The sequence below is a fragment of the Oratosquilla oratoria genome, chromosome 37 (assembly GCF_046742065.1).
Source record: "Oratosquilla oratoria isolate Oo_2021 chromosome 37, ASM4674206v1, whole genome shotgun sequence".
Classification (NCBI taxonomy): domain Eukaryota; kingdom Metazoa; phylum Arthropoda; class Malacostraca; order Stomatopoda; family Squillidae; genus Oratosquilla; species Oratosquilla oratoria.
The window spans coordinates 7,108,815-7,123,310 of record NC_134813.1 but is presented as its reverse complement, the minus strand read 5'-3'; the positions used below and the strand labels follow the sequence as shown (position 1 = coordinate 7,123,310).

General features: G+C 38.0%; 1 protein-coding gene across 1 annotated transcript in view; it reads left to right on the top strand.

The window, feature by feature from the left end:
• LOC143019332 (putative methyltransferase-like protein 24) overlaps positions 1-12,723 on the top strand; it is a 14,948-nt gene extending 2,225 nt beyond the window's left edge. The window contains exons 2-4 of the mRNA XM_076174970.1: positions 6,647-6,721; positions 6,934-7,032; positions 11,593-12,723. Coding sequence (XP_076031085.1) covers positions 6,647-6,721; positions 6,934-7,032; positions 11,593-11,772 — 354 coding nt within the window. The 3' untranslated portion in view covers positions 11,773-12,723. The remainder of the gene's footprint in view (positions 1-6,646; positions 6,722-6,933; positions 7,033-11,592) is intronic.
• Positions 12,724-14,496: the final 1,773 nt, after the last annotated feature.

Sequence of the window (14,496 nt, the reverse complement as noted above, 5' to 3'; positions counted from 1 at the left end):
TATATACCTTAGTGTAAAAGGATAGAAGATTAGTCACGCATGACTTACCTTTGGAGAAACCATGCTGTGAATCACGAATTAAATTATGCCCTTCAATGTGTTCTCTGAGTCTATTTACTATTATTGATTCAAGCATTTTTCCTATAACCGATGTCAAACTGATTGGCCTGTAGTTGCCTATGGTCGATCTATCTCCCTTCTTAAAAACAGGAACAACGTTTGCCTGCCTCCAAGCAGTTGGAACAGAACCAGTGTCTACCGATTTATTGAATATTTCAGTTAACTGGTCGCAGATTTCAAATTTACACTCTTTAAGCATTCTTGGACAAATTTCGTCCGGACCCGGAGATTTTGTAGCTTTAAGTCTGTCAATCTGCTTGATAACTTCTTCTTTACTAATGCTGATATTAGTTAGGCTATTTTCTTCATCCCCTCTGAAAATCGGATCGCAGTCAGGTACTTTATCTAACCTCTCATTAGTAAATACCGATAGAAAATAATTGTTAAACTCCTCACTCATTTTTTCTTCCGATTCTATCATGACATTTTCATCGTTTTTAATTGGTCCTATTCTTTCTTTATTTTTTGTTCTATAGAGGTGAAAGAAACCCTTTGGGTTGGATTTTGCTTGACTGGCAACCTTGATTTCATAATTACGTTTCGCTGAACGTGTATTCCTTTTAACCAGCTTTGCCATTTCGTTATATCTTGATCTAAGGTGTGATTCCCCGTTTGTTGACTGCTAACCTCGTAATGCTTGCTTGCTTGTTTAAAGCTGTCCGTCGATTTCGACGATGACGTCACTCCATGCGAAGGAGTTGAAAGCTGAAAGAAATTCAGCGTTGATGGGTCTTGCGGTGGCTGACGAGTCCAATGCGGGCAGCACATACACGTCCACAGATGTCACACACGTACTCTCCACCTGGGAGAGCTGGACGATGGCGCCTTAAACTCGACTTTCTTCAGCCACTCTGTCATAATTTTGGTTGAATGAAGTCATTCCCGCCTGGCAGGTCGCCTTCCACTCATCTCTGTCTTCAGTTAGTGTTTCTAGTTGCATAGGTTGGATGCCCCACTTTTTCAAGCTAGCCTTCAAGCAGTCTTTGTACCGTTTCCGCTGCCCACCCACTGATCGTCGTCCTTCTGCGAGTTCTCCATATAAAATCTGCCTCGGGAGTTTATTTTCCGGCATTCTTGACACGTGTCCAATCCATCTGAGCTGTTTCGTCATGATCATAGCTTCAAGAGAATCTACACCCGCCCTCATTCGTATCTCCGTGTGAAGTATGCGGTGCCACCACTTAAGGCCAAGAATCTTCTGCAGGTAGCTTATGTGGAACCTCTCTAGCGTCTTCATGTGTTTGACGTGAGTGCGGCCGGGGAATCGAACCCCGGTTGCACTCACGTCAAAGATGAGGCAAACCCGTGTGCGTTTCTCGCTGTGTAGGTTTTACTGCCAGTGAACAGTTGCCAGATGTCGCTAGCCATTTATAGATTCGTCCTGTTTTCAAAAAAGGATGTGTTTGTTGGATAATCATTTCACTTTGTGTTAAATTAGTAATTAACAATTAGATTCTATAGGTAACGTTTATTCTAGTTCTAGTTAGGTATATAATTTCAAATATGATAATGATGCCATAAGATAGCGCTGTGCAGGAATTTGCAAATAGAAGTACGTGTATCTGAAAAAGATATAGTCACGTGCTGGGAGGTTTGTACGATGCATTGCATGTAGCTAGATAATGTAGGCCCTTGTGGACACTTAGTTGTAAGCCGAGGTATTTAATATATACTATAATAAGGAGCAATGTGCCTCTGTGTATACTTCTTTCTGTGTGTGGTTGTGTACGTAATGTCTGACAAATAAGATACGCCGGAAAAACGATCTTCTAGAAAAAATGAAGATGAAAATAGTGTGATTCAAAACTTAAACATTAAAAAAGACTAGGTAATAAAATCCTTATATGTCATTTGACAGTGACTTGGATGCGCTTTTGGTTTAAAATATAACATTTGAAAATGTTATATCAAAAGTAATCGCCTAAGCAACGAAATAATAAATTTATTTCGAAAAAATGTGCATTTTAAATAGTTAAAGGAGATCGAAATCGAATAACACGCAAATGAAATTACTGTAATAGCAAGCTATAAATGATGGAATTATTTGGAAGTTAAGAGAAATCAGAATCCCGTGATTTTCAGGGGCGTTTACACTAGTATTTCATAATCTTCCGAAATAATAAATAAAAATGTAGCTGTATTCTAAAACAAAGGCAATTACCTAGAGAACATTTATTTGAATGCCTCATGCTAAATTGTTTTAATTAATTATTAGTTAGTATTTATTTGTGATTGATTTGAAATAAGTTAGGTATAGGTATAGTAATATGGAAACATCAATGTATTTTAGCATTTGGTACATTTTTAAAAATGTTTAAGGCTAAATTCCTTTTCCTTTTTGTTATCTTGTCTTTCAGTAAGGCAGCTTTGCCTCTTGGTTGGCCAAACTGACGCCTAGCAATGGTCGTTGGCTGATAAGGAATTTTTCTCTTTGCCGCCCCCGATGCCTTAAAAATAGTGCAGCCTGCAGTCCGAAGGAAAGTAGTAACCTGCGCAGGATTTCTGCAGGCTTTCAGCCTCTGTTCAAATACCGCAAAGGAGCTGAGCATGCAGGTGCTTTTAGTTCTTTTTAATTCTCTATTGATCATGCTTGTGAACTCATCAATGCTGGTGTCAATTGATTGATTTTCATTTGTTGTCTCTGCGGAGGTCTCGATAACGACAGCTACATCTCCTTGCTCATCGTCACATGCAGCTGGTTCTTTATTACCATGAGATACTGCATTAACAGGTGTATCAGCAAATAAGCCATCGAAAAAATTCGATGTCGGCATCGGTTTGTCGCCGTATATCACCTTATACAAGACTTCTTTTTCAGCAACAGTGCAGGCGTATAGTTGTGGAAGGCGAACTGCGCTGTACTGCGACGCTGCTAATTGATGTTTGCAAACGCTTCCTGTGTTTCCACAGAGGCAGCTGCACATGCCGATTGAGAGGTCCACATTGTAACAAATGCCCTCTTGTGAAGCTGACTTAACCGTATAAACTGTTCCTCCAGCATGAGTGACAGCGCACATTGGAATGGTGCTGGTGGAAGGTTTGCAAGAACTGTCCTCTTTGAGGAGGACATCTGACAACCGTAGACGAAGATAATTGTTGTAAACGTCAGCCATTACCAACAGCAGCTGTGCACCGTTGTGTGCCTTGTTCCTGTACACAATTAGGAAATAATAATTACAATTATGAATTTGTTAATTACAAGAATTCCTATTATTAAAAATTTACATTAAAATTACGCTCAAATCTAAGGCTAAAGTAAGTGGGTTGCATACATCAAACATCAAAAATCAAGTATTTAACCCCTACCATACGGTGCCGCACACGTAGGCGTCATGAGGAGCAAGTGGATTAGCGACGCTGCCATATCGGAGTCTTGATTATATTTATTGTAGTCGCCCCTGTGTTTTTACATTCTCCCTAATCTGCTCTTAATCCCATTCTGTGGTTTTCAAAATTCACGGGTGAAAGAGAGAACAATCGATATAAGCGGTGACTATATTTTATGATGCGAGTATTATTACGACACGTCGTACGGCTGGCAGCTAATGCTGCCCGCGAGATTTAAGTCCCGTAGTGAAGTGGAGTTGCTGCAATCCAAAATCAGGATTTTATTACCTAGTCTTTTTTAATGTTTAAGTTTTGAATCACACTATTTTCATCTTCACTTTTTCTAGAAGATCGTTTTTCCGGCGTATCTTATTTGTCAGACATTACGTACACAACCACACACAGAAAGAAGTATACACAGAGGCACATTGCTCCTTATTATAGTATATATTAAATACCTCGGCTTACAACTAAGTGTCCACAAGGGCCTACATTATCTAGCTACATGCAATGCATCGTACCAACCTCCCAGGACGTGACTATATCTTTTTCAGATACACGTACTTCTATTTGCAAATTCCTGCACAGCGCTATCTTATGGCATCATTATCATATTTGAAATTATATACCTAACTAGAACTAGAATAAACGTTACCTACAAAGTCTAATTGTTAATTACTAATTTAACACAAAGTGAAATGATTATCCAACAAACACATCCTTTTTTGAAAACAGGACGAATCTATAAATGGCTAGCGACATCTGGCAACTGTTCACTGGCAGTAAAACCTACACAGCGAGAAACGCACACGGGTTTGCCTCATCTTTGACGTGAGTGCTGCCGGGTCCATATGCAGTTTTTATTGCTGATTACCAGCATCGGCGTAGCCCTGAATTTCTGCTGCCTGAAATTCAAATTCTCGTAATACGATCTGGGGGCCACTGACCTTTTGAGGTATTAAAGTTAGGATAATGTTTTATTAAAGAAGATTCTGTACATGGTCATGTTTGCTATATCGCGATTTCGGGTTCAAGACCCTCCTTCAGCAGCTTTTAGGAATATTGTAACTGGTTAGGATGAAAATGATTCCAGCGTTTAATTTAATGATGTAACTTTATATACTTAGGTTTCTATACTTGCTCTTTACTGGGGGAGGTTACCGGTCACCTGGAGAGGTCACCTGGTAACTATAGCAGTGATGAAATGCCCCGTGCTAGGGGAAGCCTCCGACTTCGTGTTTTGTGACAAAATGTCGTATGCTTGGGCTTGTGGCGATTTGTCTCATGCTTGTATATCTAGATTTGGGTTCAACTCTTTAATGCATAATGCCTCTAAGACTGGGAGGCGTCTGTCATCTGTAAATATTTCCAAAACCTCAGTGTTTTCTTCCAGGTTGTTTCTTGTTAATGTTGTGCCATGGACTTCTCTTAAATGGTTTCTAGGGGCTCCTAATGTCAGGTGGTATAAAAGGTGACGAGATAACCTCATTGCTATCATGCCAATATAGGTGGAGGGGAGGGCTTCACAGTTCCCTCGTGCCTATAAAGTATATGAACGTATAATAAAACAGATTATAAAAAGGAACATCAAACCAGCCAACTCTATACGAGGGAACTGTGAAGCCCTCCCCTCCACCTACGGTATATATATATATATATATATATATATATATATATATATATATATATATATTCTGTTGAAAACGACAGCAAAAGAATTATTAATTGGTTTTTTCCGTGAGCTCTCAAGCTTGCGAAAAGTAGATTTTTGGGTGGGGGGAAAGGGAGTAAATCAAATTTCCAAAATTCATAGGAAACACAAAAATACAGTACACAATAAACAGAATACAAGAAATACAGCAAAAAACAAAATACAAGCACAACAAAATAGATTTCTGCATCCTCAGTTGAAGTGAAAAGAAAGGGAAAGGGAGCCTATTTTAAATGAAATGGGAAGCACGGGGAGAAGTCACCGTGTTGCAACTGGGGGAAGTCACACGCAGGACCACGAACACTGGGAGAGATCACAAGTATACGGAAATGGTACTCGGGGAGGTCACTCCCGGGTTCGGCGCCAATCTGCTTCTCAGTCTTTGGGAACGACGTATGGTAGGAAGTTCTTCCCTTTCGCGGGGAATGGGGAGCCTCTGGGGAGGAGAGCCCGATGTCTTGGGATTGTCCATCTGGCTCCTCCGAACAGGTTTCATGCTAGGGAGGAGGGCGAAATCATTTACCTGCCTATTAATGGCAGGTTGCAGCTCCTTTATCCAGATGGCTTCCAAGATAGCCAAGCGCTGTGGGTCCTCTTCTTTTGCCACAACTTCGGTGTTTTTTACCATAGTCTCCCAATCGAGGTGGCGTCGATGCTGGGTCCAGTGGTGTTGCTTGGGTCCTCCGTGTTGCTAGAGCATGGTGATTCTTCTAGATAATGTGGTGGTCGTCCTTCCAACGTAGACTGAAAGGGGCGTGCAGTCCTCCTCTGGGCATGTGTATTTATATACTACGTAACAGAATATGCCTCAGAGAGAATCTCCTGCCACGCTTCACCAATATATATATATATATATATATATATATATATATATATATATATATATATATATATATATGCATATATATATACATATATATATATATACATATATATGTATATATATATACATATGTATACATACATATACATATATATATACATATATACATATATATATATATATATATATATATGTACTTACATACATTCACAAAGTATCACGGTCAGCCATTATGCATCATTCTTCACCTACTCTTCATCGAAAGTAGACCTTATAGCCATCGGAGTTGCAGTTCTCACCCAGAAGAAACCTCTGTAAGATGCAAAAATTCTTAAGTTTTCGGTGTCAGTGTCAACAGCTTTTTGTACTGTTACACAATATTATCATATTTTTCGGTATTCATCAGCGCCTATCTCTACACATCCTTATCCATGGAATTGATATCATGAATGATTTTGTTCATACTTTGAACTATGGAGACAAAAAGGTATTCTTCAAATTGAGGAAGTTGTATCTCAAAATAGCCAAAGCTATTAGCACAGTTGACTTTAATCAGAATTGCTTACGTGTAAACCTGTGCCCTAGAAAAAAGAAGAAGAAGAAGAAAAAATATATATATATCTTTATAAACTTTCATTATTACAATTCTCATTATCTATTGAAAGGTGGACATTGAAGATTCCGAATGGGATGTGCTGAAACAATTAACATCATCGAAGATTTTGGATTATGTCGGACAGGTAAAAAAAAAAAGGATGAAAAGGCATCTTTCTTTATACATCTAAATCATAAAAAATATCAAAGTCTTTTCCATTGTCAACTTAAAGTATATAAGAAAAACTACATTACTTATTATACACTTAGGGCTGAAAAAATAATAGATTCTGTGAGTATAAGTTCTGAAAGACTAACACTAAATTGGATCAATTATTATTACTCTGTTTCGATTCAGATTGCAGTGGAGATTCACTTGATGGAGCTGTTGAAACTTCCAGCACCTGCCATTTTGCCCTACCTTCGACAACGACACAGTATTTTGAGATTATTGGAGGTAAGGTCATCTAAGTTCATGAAAGATTAAGATGCATGTACATTTCATTACACTAATTTTCTATTTTCATTTTTTTTGTCTCTCTTTCTCTATCAATTGTTTACTTCTTCAATTTCCATTTTCTCTCTCGTTTACTTGATTTCCCTCCACGCTTTGCTCTCTTATTCTCAGTCTCAGTTTGTGTGTGTGTGTGTGTGTGTGTGTGTGTGTGTGTGTATTTACCTATTTGTATTTACCTAGTTGTATTTTACGGGAAGGGGAGCTATGCTCGTGGGGTCCCGTCTTCATATCTCATTTTATCTAAACTATTTTTAAATTCATGTATTGTTTTTGCACACACTACTTTCTCATCTAACTTGTTCCAACTGTCTATTATTCTGTGAGGAAAGCTGTTTTTTTCACATCTCTTCTATAGCTGTCTTTCTTGATTTTCTTTCCGTGCCCTCTTGTATTTCTATCATCCCATTTTATCAGATTCTCTCTATCAATAATTTCTATACCTTTCATGATTCTGTAAATAGTTATCAAATCTCCTCTCTCTCTTCTTTGCTCTAGTGTCTGTAGTTCAAGTTTTGCTAGTCTCTCTTCATATGATAGTTTTGAGAGTGTTAGTGCCAATTTTGTAATTGCTCTTTGTATTCTTTCAATTTTTTTTATACGTTTTTTTTTGTACTTGGTGACCACATCGTTGCAGCATATTCCAATCTTGGTCTTATCAGGGTGATTAGAATTTTCTTCACCATTTCTTCATCCAGGTATGCAAATGCCACTTTGATTGTTCTTATTAAATTATAAGTTTCTCCAAAAATCTTATTTATATGTTTCTCAGGTGACATATTATTCATAACAACGACTCCCAGGTCCTTCTCATTTTCAACTTTATTTATTCCTTCTTCTCCCAATTTATATGATCCTGTTATTCTGTTTTTGCTTTTTCCAAATTCCATTATACTACACATATTAGTGTTGAATTCCATCTCCCACTTCCTACTCCATTCCCATACTTTATTTAGATCACTCTGTAGTGACTCACAATCTTCTTCCGTGTTCACTTTTTTCAATAGTTTTGCATCATCTGCAAAGAAGCTCATATAACTTTCAATTTCTTCATCCATATCATTAATATATATAGCAAACATTATTGGGCCAGAATTGTTCCTTGTGGAACACCGCTTATTACGTCATCCCATCTTGAGTGCTTGTCTCTTATTACTACTCTCATTTTTCTTTCTAGCAAAAATTCTTCCATCCATTTCAGCAGTTTACTCTGTATTCCTCCTTCAGTTTCTAATTTCTTAAGCAACTTCTTATGGGGGTACTTTGTCAAAGGCTTTTTTTAGGTCAAGAAATGCACAATCAGCCCATCCATCTCTTTCTTGTATTATATCTATTAGCCTTGAATAGAAACATATTAAATTAGTGACGCATGATCGTCCTTGTCTGAATCCAAATTGTCTTGGATTAAGCACGCTGTTTTTTCTAAATATTTTACCCATTTACTTTTGATAATTCTTTTCCAAATTTTTGCTATTGTACTTGTTAGAGAGACTGGTCTATAGTTGGTAGGGTCTTCTTTATTTTTCCCTTTATATATAGGTACTATATTTGCTTTTTTCCAATCTTCTGGAACTTTTCCTTCTTTCATGGAACTACTTATTATGCTATGTATTTTGTCTGCCAGTTCATTTCTGCATTCCTTCAAAATCCAGTATGCTATTTCATCTGGTCCATGCAATTTTCTAACATAAATATTACTCAAGTGTTTCATTATTTCATTCTTTGTTACTTCTATTTCTTTCTTAGGGGGGACTTTCTCTTTCCATTTGATCTCTTCCGGTTGTATATTCTCCCTTGTAAACACTGATTTAAAATGCTTGTTCATAATTTCCGCCATTTCTATTTCCTCTGTGTATTCAACTCCTCCTTGTCTTTATTTCTCCAAGTCTTGTTTGTTTTTAAATTTGTTGTTTACAAATCTGTAGAATAGTTTTAGTTGATCTTTACATTTTTCTATGACATCTTTTTCATATTTTCTCTTTTCCTCTCTGTACGCTTGTACATATTCATTTCTATAACAAGTATATGTTTTCCATTTTTCAGGTCTTTTGCGTTTCTTCCATTTGGTCCAAGCTTTGTCTCTTTTGTCTTTCAACACTCTACAGCTTTTGTTGTACCAGCACTTTACATATTCTTTTTCTTGTTTTTGTCTTGGGACATACTTTTCCACTCCTTTTTTATAAAATTTTGTCAAAATATTCCATTTCTCTTCTACTGTTGTATCTTCTTTGTGTATTCTTTCCCAGTTTTCATTTTGAAAGAATTCTCTTATTTTATCAAAATTTGTTTTTTCATACATCAATCTTCCTTTTCTATATAGTTCATTTCTTTTCATGTATTTTTTCTCATTTAGTTCTAGTTCTATCAATATGTGGTCACTTTTACTTATTGGTGCCTGGTATTCTATCTTTTCCACTATTTCAGGTTCTGATGTGATTATTAGGTCTAGTCTCGATGGTTCTTCTTCATTTCCTAGTGTTCTCTTGGATCCATTGTGTCATTGTGTGGTCAATAATCATCTCAAGTAGAACATTTCCCCATGAGTCTTCTCCACCCTTTACGGTCATCTCTTCCCAGCAGACTTCTTTGCAATTAAAGTCGCCCATCATAACTATTCTTCCTCCATCTTCCATTATTTTGTTTAGTGTTATTCTTGTGTCTTCTAACATACTTTTATGTTCACTCTCTTCCCACGAGGCTGTTTTTGGGGGCACGTAGTTTATTACAAACTTTCTGCTCTTCTTATCTCTGTCTTCTACTTCTATCATAATCATCTCTACTCTGTTCTTTCCATAAGTGACACTCTTCACGTTTATATCCTTCTTAGTCAGGAACATAACCCCACCCCCTTGTTTTATCTCTCTGTTTCTAATCCAATAATTATATGCATTGTGTCCTATGCTGTTGGGTGGTAGTGGACCTTTTAATTTTGTCTCAACAATTCCCATTATGTCCGGATCTTTTTCCTTCAGATACTCGTTCAGTTCATTCAGTCCTGTTATTAATCCATCTATATTTGTGTAGGATACTCTTAACTTTCTGTTATTTCCATTGCATTCTCTGTTTCTTTTTTGTTTCTCTCTGTTATGGTCCATTTCTTCAATTTCATATTCACTACTCTCCAGTAGAATTCTTGTTTTTCTGACTCCGTTCTGGTCTCGTTTTTTTCTTTAGCTTCTTTCCTTTTCATTTTTTTCCTCTCTTTCCTCTTTATTCATTTCTCTTTTTATCCATACCGTTTTGTATTGTTCACTTGCTGCTAGCTTCCCTGTTTTTGCTAAGATATTCTCTGCTGTTGTTTGTGATCTGAATTTAATCTTAATTGGTCTGGTCTTATCTGTACTATACTTTCCGAGTCTAAACTTCTCTTCAATTTGTTGAATTATTTCAGGTTCATCTTCCTGAACTAATTCTAGTAATCTGCCTACTTTTTCATTTTCCTCCTTGATTCTTGTGGTTCCATTAAAATTATACTTCTCTTCCATACCTAATATAATTATACATTTCTTTTTATGTGTAAGTCTCTTACTATATTCTCCTTCTGTCTCATGACTTTGATAACTGAGTCTTCAGTTTGCTCTTTCATTTGCTGTTTAATTATATCAATAAATGCAACTTTACTATTTTCCTGTATTTTCTTCCACCCCTGTGCCTCTTTTGCTATTGCCTCTTTATTGTCTTTATTGTTCCTTTTTAATTCTTCATTCTCCTCTTTTACTTCTCTTAGCTGTCTTTTTAGTTCTTCTATTTCATCAGTTAAGTTTTTGTTCGCCTTCTCTAGTTCTTCCAATCTTTCAACCCTTTCCGCAATTTTTGACATTCTACCGAACCTAATCTCCCAATGTTCGGTCATTTGTTCAAGTTCTTCCTCCAGTTTTGCCAGTCGGGGGAGGTTCGTATCCGCCGCCCCCTCATTAAATCCTTGGAAATTATTATCCTCACCTTCCATTGAACTCCTCTTATCTATGTTTCTAATCTTTACATTTTTGTTAGTCCCATCATCAAAATCCAAATCATCGGTTCGTCGTTTGTTTACAAGCCGTCTGGTTTCTTGGACCAAGTCCTCCCCTTCCTCATTTTTTTTTTCCATTTCCCTCAGTAATCCCTCTCCTTCTCCTTTTTCCTCACTTTCCCACTACACCACAAGCAATCCCCCCCTGTAAATACAATAGGTACTTCCTTTCCGTTGAGATCCACGAGAATTTCACTCTTTCTTCAGAACGTCAATCCTCGCCGTCCATCTAACGTACGTGTGTGTGTGTGTGTGTGTGTGTGTGTGTACGTGTGTGTGTGCGTGCGCACCAGTCTCTACTAATATTGGTAGACTTTGTGCAAATATCTTAGCCATCCTTGTTAGAAGAACATATTCAGACTTTTTAATTCCCGCAAACAATTTTATTTCGTGTACATAATGGAAGCAAATTCATTCCCATGGGATTTTTTTTTTTCGTCGGTATAACACATGAAAACTAATTAATATATATATATTTTTTTTTCCCACAGTCTCGTGGGTTCGCGCGAGTGGCCTACTGGGAAAACGAACAAGACGAGTTCTCCTTCTTTGATCGTTCCGGCATGCGCTACGAAACGGCGGGCGAGGTTCTCTATGTAAACACCAACTGGTACAACGCTTCCTTCAAAGCCAACCTTCCAGACATTGGCGAGGCGTTAAATGATATGTAGCTGTAAATAGATTAGTTAAATAGATAAGCTAAGAAATATAATGTACAACTTGGATTTCCTTGAACTGAAATTCAGCACTTTTTAAACCATTGTTCTAGACCAGAGGTGGGGAACCTGCGGCCTTAAGGCCGCATGCGGCCTTCCGGGCCATCAAGTGCGGCCTTCTGCGGCCTTTGATATACATATTCTTTTTTCTAAAAGACCTTGAATATTTTTTAAGTCTGAAATAATTATACACCTGAAACTTATAATATACACCACACACATAGACGAAAGCAAAGTTAACCGTGTTCAGTGATGTCACTCCCCTAAAAAGGGATAAAATAATCGAAAAAAAAAAAAATTCAGTGCGGCCTCTTTGTGGGACGATGAATTGTAAGGTGGCCTTCGTGCACAAAAAGGTTCCCCAGCCCTGTTCTAGACTGTTTAAATCATCTTCAGGATCCAGTTCATTCGACTGGTTATCAGATTTAAACCTACTGTCTATATCATCCACAAGGAACTAAGATAAAATAGAAATGACTGAAGGGTTTGGGTGGGTGCATGCCTTTGCACGTTATCTACCTTGTAAGGTGGAAGAAGCCTTTTGGAATATATAGATAATCTATATCACTAATATATAACATATATACTCACTATCACAATCCCACGAAGTGGAAAGTGAAAAACCCTTGGTAGGGCATGCTATGTCATTTGCAATCCGCTGGTTCTATTTAGGCCGATGTTTGGGTTACTTCCCCGCCTAGCCAGGGCTGTCGGGAACCATCGCAAGAAGAATACATTGGATCCTGGAAATCGAACCCATGACCACCTGCTCATTATTTCGACACGATATCCACTGAGCTACTGCACGTCCATATAGATATTATAGAACATAAGAACATAAGAATAAAGGAGACTGCAAGAGACCATAAGACCTACACTAGGCAGCCCCGTATCCATCACCACCTGCCATCCCCATCCATAAAATTGTCCAATCGTTTTTTAAAACAACTGATAGTTTCAGCGCTTACTACATGGTTACTAAGTTTATTCCATTCATCGACCACCCTATTAGTAAACCAATTCTTGCCTATTTCCTTCTTAAAAAAACAAACAAACAAACAAACAAACAGATCCCTGAGGAACTTCACTCGAAACATCTTTCCAGTAAGACTTTTTATTATTCAGAATAACTCGCTTTGTACAATGCTTCAATTAATTGTTAATAATCTTGATGTGTTTGCTTTTATTCCATGTGAAGCGAGTTTAGTCTGCAGGCTTACCCTTTGAAATCTATTTCAGGCGCCCATTAAAATCAATTCAGCACCCTATGAGAATGCCAGCATCCCAGGTTGACAAAACATTGTGTAGCAGTCATTATAACTCTGATTACTGATATGTTACATGGCTGGAGGGGGCAGATTTTTCAGCATCTCTTGGACTTTATTCCAGTGGCCACTAAAATTTATTCCAGCACCCTATGGGGATGACAGCATTCCAGGTTTGAGCCTAACTTACTTACAACGGGGTATTCTCTCGATAACAATACATAAGTGGCTTCCAGCAGGATGGGGCATCATATCAATAACAATAGAATTGAGTATATTTCACTGTTCCTCTTCTTGCACCGATATTTATTGTATCCCCGGGGCATCACATAAATAACAAAATGATAGAGTAGCTTTCCTTGTTCATCTTCTCCTTGTACTGAGAACTGAAACTTGAGTTTGAACGAGGAGGAGGACGAAAAATCTCTTTAGGATGCGATGTTGTGTAGCAACATTATTTAGTTCTGGATATCCATGTTCTTAGGGGTGAGAGTGGGGGGAAATCAAATAATCTTTTGGTGGAAGTTAAGTTGAGAGTGGTGGATACATGAAGGATCGGCTTAGAGTAAACTATTTCAGTGAGAAGGAAAAGGACCATGGGTACCGGGAGAAACTGAGAGAAGTGTGGGAGGCGGTGAAGGATAGAATGGAGTTAGGAGTGAAGGAGGAATGGGAATGTTTCAACAAGGGAGTGACAAGATATGCAAAGATGGTATGTGGAACAAGGCGGATGAGAGGGAATAGAAGGAAGGGTAGTGAGTGTTGGGATGATGAAGTAAAGAAGGTAGTAAAAGAGATGAAGCAGGCATTAAAGGATTGGTTGCAAAATAGGACAAGAGAAACATATGAAAGGTACGAAGAAAAAAGAAGGGAAGCAAAACAAAACATAAAGGTGACAAAAAGGAGAAAAGATGGCAAATGGGGGAGGCGTATGACAGAAAAAAAAAAAAAAGAGAGAGGACGGGGAGGTGAGTCAAATAGGGAAGAAAAGGTAAAAGGTGCAGACGGACAGGTGTTAACAGAAGAGGAGGCGGTTAGGGAGGGTGGGCAGAGTATTTTAGAGAGTTGTTGAATGTCGAGGAGGAAAGGGAGGGACTGATGGTAGCAGTGGGAGGCGCTAAGAAAATGACGGTGACGGGAGAGATAAATTGAGGAGAAATAAGAAAACATGAGGTTTAAGTAGTTTTGAAAATGATGAGAGCAGGTAAGGCACCTGGGTTAGATGGGTGTCACGCGGAGTGTTTAAGGAAGAGAGGCACAGTTATAGTGGACTGACTAGTGAGGTTACTTAATGTGGGTCTAAGGGAGGCTAGAATGCCGGAGGACTGGAGGAGAGTCTGTATAGTTCCATTTTACAAGGGAGAAGAAGACAGATGTGTGTGTGTTTTTTAAAGGGATTCGTTTGTTGAGCGTA